At 43.7% G+C, this 7,356-nt stretch overlaps 1 protein-coding gene across 1 annotated transcript; it reads right to left on the bottom strand.

Annotated features, from left to right (window-relative positions):
* Window positions 1-217: 217 nt before the first annotated feature.
* LOC100193467 (uncharacterized) lies at window positions 218-6,650 on the bottom strand. Its single transcript, NM_001138583.1, has 11 exons — window positions 6,472-6,650; window positions 6,206-6,248; window positions 5,917-6,043; window positions 5,071-5,159; window positions 4,926-4,986; window positions 4,771-4,838; window positions 4,495-4,623; window positions 1,997-2,103; window positions 1,571-1,918; window positions 736-901; window positions 218-627 (listed from the first exon to the last, which is right to left on the bottom strand). The coding sequence occupies exons 1-11, from the start codon at window positions 6,628-6,630 to the stop codon at window positions 584-586; spliced, it is 1,341 nt and encodes a 446-aa protein (NP_001132055.1). The 5' UTR covers window positions 6,631-6,650; the 3' UTR covers window positions 218-583.
* Window positions 6,651-7,356: the final 706 nt, after the last annotated feature.

Raw genomic sequence — 7,356 nt, 5'->3', positions numbered from 1 at the left:
TGTGACTTTTGGCAACAAATTGCCGAAAAGGCAATATAACAAAAGAAAAAAAATCCAAGCCCCTTTTCTCTTCGTCACACCGCCAATCTGGTCAGACAGAGCATCAACGAGTGAACTACGGATAAACAAAAATGTTTTTAGATCAGATGCACGTCGAAAAATCTACGCGCAACCTGGTGCCACCAAAAGCTGGATGATGAAAGCATTTAATAAAGATGACAACAACGTCGTGCACATCTGATTAGCCTGGAACAACAAAAGTAAAGCATCCACTGACCGGCCTTCATGGCCATCCACTGACGACTTTACCTGCCGTTAAGAAATTCGCGAGGCGCTGTCCGAGTGAGTGTACCGTACCGTACAGTTTGATGACATGTTATCTTCACGAAATCCAACCAGGCCATTTCATGGTACAATGCGCAGAGCATCTTATGCTATGTCCTCTGGACCCAAAAATTCAAGCACATGAACGTCCCAAAACCAAAAGAAAAACACTACAGATACAACAAATTCTTTTGAGGTTGGTGCGAGGGAGCACCAATACAATTATTGACCTTTTCAAGTACTCCCCTGATCCCCTTTCTTACAATCTGTTGCTCTTCATGAGCTCTATAAACTCGCCGAAGGCTGTAAAACACAAAACATGAATCGATACATCAGCTAAATCACATTAAGATAGCAAGCACGTTGTACTCCATGGTGGATCTATAGAAGATTCTAGTACAAGAAACGTACCTGTGTCGGAGTCATGCGGACCAGGGGAAGACTCGGGATGGTACTGGAGAGACATAAGCTTCATCTTGGAGTACTGGAGGCCAGCGCAACTATTATCGTTGAGATTGACGTGAGTTACTTTTGCTCCTTCTGGGAGTGATTCTGGGTCAACTGCGTAGTTATGGTTCTACAGGGAAATGAATCGTGCTTTAGGATAATACAAATCACGATTGCAAGCTTGGAAGCATCACAAGTAATGAAGTAAAAAAAACAAAGAATAGTGTTTTCCGACTCGGTAATGCGGATTAGAGAAATGTAACAGCGTGGATACTACCATACTTAGGAGGTAAAACATAATCTTCTTGGTGGGAACCCCCACTTATTTCAACCAATAATCGATTTTATATCTCAACTGACTTGTCACATTTACTCTCACTCTAGCAGTATATACTGCTATTGGTTGTAGCATGATTGCCTATAACAAAACAAAACTACAATTCTATATGAAGACACTGAGAAACTCAAATTTACTGAAGGAACAGATGAAAGACGTGCAGCACCTCTCAACAAATAGAGATGCAACAGTACACGGTCGGTGGTCATTGCGAGGATTAACATAAAGTAGTAATTATTTAAGCCCAACCCTTTTTTCAGCAGAATGAACATTGAGCTGGCTCAGTTCGTTGTAGGTGTGTGTATGCCCAGACCACCAAAGTTCAAAATCTCATCAAGTCTAATCTGCCAACCTGGGCGCTATTTCTCTCTTAATTTCAAAGATGCCTAGTTCCTCCTAGGTTGGTTTTTTTAACAGACATGACCAACATCAAGCATAAAAAAGTAAGAGGTAGGAACAAACCTGTGCACTTATGTCTACACGTCCACTACGGAGATCACAGACAGGGTGATTCCCGCCATGATGTCCAAATTTCATTTTAAATGTCTTCCCACCAAGAGCCTGCCCAATCAATTGGTGGCCCATACAGATGCCAAAAACAGGAACCTTCCCAATTATTTCCTGTACCGTCTTCACAGCATAGGGAACTGCAGCTGGATCCCCAGGACCATTGCTAAAAAGAACACCATCAGGCTTCAAATTGAGTACCTCTGAAGCAGGCCAATTTGCTGGAACAACTGTTATTTTGCATCCATATGATGTCAATCGTCTCAAAATATTATGCTTGATACCAAAGTCGTAGGCAACCACCTACAGAAGAAATGAAGCTCATATCAGGTACAATATTTATTTTGGGTGTGGGAAAGAGTGTCAATAGTCAATACTGACATGAAAAGTTTCACTTGACGGATCCCTCTTAAACTCCCATTCTGAATCAGTCTTGTCCGACCATTCATATGGAGCATCACATGTGACACCACTAATCAAATCAACTCCTGTGTAAATATCAACATGAATGATTCTTTCATTATTAGAGCCAAGAAACTAACAGCTTAAACATCATACAAAGGTCATTTGCAATAGTAATAACTACTAACGATATACTAAACATGGCATCCAAGGTGCTGAACAATATCAAATAACTAAGGGGGTGTTTGGTTTGAAGAATTTTTTCTTGAATACGCAGGAGATCTGCGTATTTTTGTATTAAGAAGAGAAAAGAGGTGAAACCCCAAAACACGAACAGCAGACTTACAGACACACACCACCAAATACACCACTCTTAAAACAACTCCTCTAGATGGAAAGAAGAGAGAGCTTTAGCGCCAGCCAAACACCAGCACAACATCTCTTCCCTCGCAGCCGAGAGGGCGATCACAACACTCGGGCTACAGCCATCAAACACACACCTATTTCTATGCTTCCAAATCGACCATGCACCCAAAATGACCAGCGAGTTGAAACCCTTCGACAAAGGCTTGCCCACCATCTCAGCACTCTTCTCCCACCAAGAGTCAAAACAGCTATCCCCTGTAGAAGGACAGAGCACCTGGAAGTCCCCCGACCGAAGGAGAAGAAACCAAAACTGCTTTGCAAAACTGCACTCGACCAGCAAAACTGGTTTGAAGAATCACTCCATTCAAAATGAGATTGTGCATCACGAATCCATTCCTCAAATTTGGTGGGATGACCAACAAGTGATGGAGACACCGATGACTTTCCAATTAACATAGGACTACATCAAGGGTCGGCTTTGAGCCCTTATCTTTTCGCTTTGGTGATAGATGAGGTCACAAGGGACATACAAGGAGTTCTACCGTGGTGTATGCTTTTTGCCGATGATGTGGTACTTATTGAGGAGAGTAGGAGTGGTGTTTCTCAAAAGTTGGAATTGTGGAGGCAGACGCTGGAAGCAAAAGGTTTTAGGCTAAGTAGGTCTAAAACAGAGTATATGAAGTGTGATTTCAGTGCCATGGGGTATGAGGATGGCGATGTTAGTCTTGATGGGCAAGTGGTACCCAAGAAAGACACTTTTCGTTACTTAGGATCAATGCTTCAGAAGGAGGGAGACATCGATGAGGATGTCAGTCATAGAATTAAAGCTGGATGGTTGAAGTGGCGACAAGCTGCGGGTGTCTTATGCGACCCCCGGGTGCCACACAAACTAAAAGGCAAATTCTACAGGACAGCAATCCGGCCGGCTATGTTGTATGGAGCAGAATGTTGGCCCACTAAAAGACGACATGTCCAACAACTAAGTGTGGCAGAGATGCGTATGTTGCGCTGGATATGTGGCCACACAAGGAGAGATCGAGTCCGGAATGATGATATACGAGAGAGAGTAGGAGTGGCGCCAATTGAGGAGAAGCTTATGCAACATCGCTTGAGATGGTTTGGACATATCCAACGAAGACCTGAAGAGGCACCAGTGCATATCGGAATAATTAGGCGTCCCGAGAATGTGAAGAGAGGTAGAGGTCGGCCAACTTTGACGTGGACAGAGGCTGTGAAGAGAGACCTGAAGGAGTGGAATATTGATAAAGAGCTCGCCGCAGATAGGAAGGGGTGGAAGTGTGCAATTCACGTGCCAGAACCCTGATTTATAGTTTCGCTTTTCCTCCTTAATCGTTTGACCTTTCCTTGTGCCCATTTTAGATCTTGCTGGTTCTTGTGGGTTTTATCTCTTTTATGTGTTTCCCCGTTTCGTTGTTTTCGGTTCTCCTTTGCCTTTGTTTCCCTTTTCTGTTCTTTGGGGGTTGAGCTCTGAGGTTTTCATACGGGGTTTCATCTCTAGCCTACCCCAACGTGCTTGGGACAAAAAGGCTTTGTTGTTGTTGTTGTTGTAACTAACTATGAGGAGTGAGGTGATGAGGGATCAACTCATTACACAAACCAAATAAAAAAGTGAGTGGAAAGATGATGGACTAGTTCATTCCTCAAACCAAACACACTATAAATCACTCCCTTGAAACAGTAGGAAATCAAAGTATTCCAACAGATCCAACCAATTTTAAAAATTTATATTTTAGCTGTTTCTTACAATCCCGTAATTTTCTTTTCTGAACCCATCAAATTTTTAAGTGATAATTCACTGATTAATATCCAATTGCACCTAATTCTTTCAAAGGTCAAAACGATTATGATATCAGAACAACAGCTCTTTAATTCAAATAACATAAATCAAAAGCAAAAGAATAAACAACTCAATAAATATAAAAATTAGTTCTCACTGGAATATGTTGGGAAAAGAAATCTATTATATCTAAGCTGACCACTATGCAGTCATTTAGGTTCATCAGTGGAGATAGATACTGAAGTGTGCATAAAAAAGAAGTCACTTCTTTCAAGGACATTGCACATCGCTGCTTGATAAAGTTTTAACATACCAACAATTTTCCACTTTTGGGCCATTTCTAACAACTCATTGTCTGTCAGAGACTGATCAGTACTCAAGACACCAATAAGACTACCATCTTCTCTTAATCTTCGTGTTATAGCACGTGTATCCACATCATCTGTCAAAAATGTAAATCCATGGTGAATTTAAATAATTCTTTGTTGCACACGTGTGACTGAGTCGTGAGAGAGAGAGAGAGATGTTAGCTTCTATCACTTACATACTCCCATGATGTTAGAGAGAGATGTTAGGTTCTATCACTTACATATTCCCATGATGTTCCTCTTAATCAGATACTTCTCAAGTGTTTCTTTGCATCGCCAGTTGGAAGTACTACAACAGAAAATATCATTTTAGCAGATAAAGAGAAGGTAGTTCTTTTAAAATGACAAAAAACAAAACCAAAGGGAAAAAACCAACCATATGCTTAGATTTCTTATGATTAAGCCACCAAGAAAACATTGGTTTGATTCTTCATCATCTGTAAGAGCATTATACTTCATTTCATGCTAAATTGTCAAAAAAAAAAGGCATATTAAATCTCTCAAGTAGAGAAGTAACAAACCAGGATTAACGCCAGTGTTCCCAATATGAGGATTGGTCATTAGGACAAACTGACCAGCATAACTTGGATCGGTCAAAATCTCCTGATAGCTGCAACCACAAATGTGCCATGTAAGTAACAATTCTTAGTCCTACCTAGAATTATGGTGCATAATCATCAACATAACTGCATCGACAAGTCATGTTCAATAGTACAGAAAGGTTTGTCGAGGAAGTGCAGCACTATGAATGTTAAAACTAGTACAATCTCTGTCAAACAATAAGCCAAAAAATCTAGCTATTATAACAAGCCTAACTTCTAACGACTTAACAATCTCTCTATCTCCACTTCTCCAGAGCCCAATGCCTCCGCTGAATATGATGAATAATATTATCTCCCCAGGTTGTCTCACCTCAATGAAGTTCTCCCGCTCACTCACCCCTCTTCTTGCAAGAACAACCAAAATTCAGCAATTGATCCCAAACAATTCTGTCACATCAAATTTGATGTAAACGGAAGCTTGTAACACTGAAATTTCCAGGTACAATGAGCTGACTGTAAGCTGGAACCAAATTTATAGTCATTTGTTTTCATTTGCTTCATATAACTATATGACTAAACTAAATCAATATGTGATACAGGTACAGTGAAATCGGGGAGGTTTGTTAGGTTACAGGAGTAAGTGCGCCCGCGCCCCAATCAAATATCTAAAGTCCTAGTATGAGGATTGCCTGTTTGACTGAGAAAACAAATAATAACCAACCAAGAGATGCGAAACATACCACCACTCAGATAAACAATAACCAAAAGACATGCAAAACATCGCCCCACTTAGACAAAAGCGTAACTCAGTCCAAAATGATTTACCCTGTCAGTGATGTGTTGAAAACAACTTCACCAACTTGTGTTCCTGAAGCACCAAAAGACTTGGCCGTCCACACTGATCCATCTTCCAGGACAAGACGAGCATCACTGAGCTTCCACGGCCTTTCCGCTGCATGGAGATTTCAAAAATAGTGAAACCAGAAATAATAGAGCTCTTAAATTGTAAGGTACATAATTGATGAATCGTGCTACAAAATCCCAAGCGCATACTCCACGTGCCGACTGCCGAATACAAAACTTGATATCTGAACAGCTAGTAAAGACAACCCACCTCCATCATCCGCAATGCAGGCCCTCTGCAGGCCAGTGGCAACCTGCATGGAAGAACACAGAACAGCTTAATCCCATAGGGGTAAAACAATCTGTGGCTTATAAATATGGGATTCAGAATCCCATGGGAGCATGGGATTTGGATGAGACGATTGCAAAGGTTTTTTTAAGCACCATACTCCACACAAACCAAACTAGTAAAGGAAGTCACTGGCGCTCAGTAGAGTAGCCAAATCTGCGGAAACGAAAATCTTGTCCGACGCTCACCTTGGCACGGATGCTGAGGACGCGGCTCCCACTTTGCCGGAGGCCAGTCGCAGGAGCCGAGAGGACAAACGAGCTGGAGCTCCGCTCGGCAGCCCAGCACGACTTGGCGACGGACAGACATCGGGCGGTCGCGGGAGCCGTGGCCGGAGGCGCCGCCATCGTAGAGTGCAGACTGAGGCAGGGACGGACCAATTTTTTCGCAAGGGGACTAGTTTTTAAGTGAGGGTTCGGGTGCAGGGGTTCGCACGGCGAGATAATTGCCATTATGGAAGAAGACAGAAGGGGTGGCGTTGGTGTTGGCTTCTCTGTTTTGGAGACGCAGCGGACAGACTATTTCTGATATGGACAACAAACAGAGATTTACGTCTGGCGTCAATATTAAATTCACTTCGTGCTCACGCCGTCAAAAACCTGGCGCCACTGTTTCTTGTTGACGCTGGCTGCTTTCCCATCTAGAAACCCTAGCCGCCGTTTCCTGTTCCTGCGGCCTGCTTCCCCAATCCAGGAACCTAGCGGCGGATGGGCTTTGGGGGGAAGAGCGGCGGCGAGCTGTCGTGGCCGTGGCAGTTCACGCCGTTCCAGAAGCTGAGCTTCTCCGTGGACCAGGTGGTGAGGAGCCTGGTGGACGCCAACATCATCGGCAAGGGCTGCTATGGCGTGGTGGTGCTGGAAGTGCTGACGGGGAAGCAGCCGATCGACCCGACGATCCCAGACGGCCTGCACGTGGTGGACTGGGTGCGGCGGTGCAGGGACCGCGCCGGCGTGCTCGATCCGGCGCTCCGGCGACGGTCGAGTTCAGAGGTGGAGGAGATGCTGCAGGTGATGGGAGTGGTGCTGCTGTGCGTGAGCGCGGCGCCGGACGACCGCCGGACGATGAAGGACGTG

The sequence above is a fragment of the Zea mays genome, chromosome 4 (assembly GCF_902167145.1).
Source record: "Zea mays cultivar B73 chromosome 4, Zm-B73-REFERENCE-NAM-5.0, whole genome shotgun sequence".
Lineage (NCBI taxonomy): Eukaryota > Viridiplantae > Streptophyta > Magnoliopsida > Poales > Poaceae > Zea > Zea mays.
Note: the sequence above shows the minus strand (reverse complement) of the source record. Positions and strands in the feature narration are given on the sequence as shown.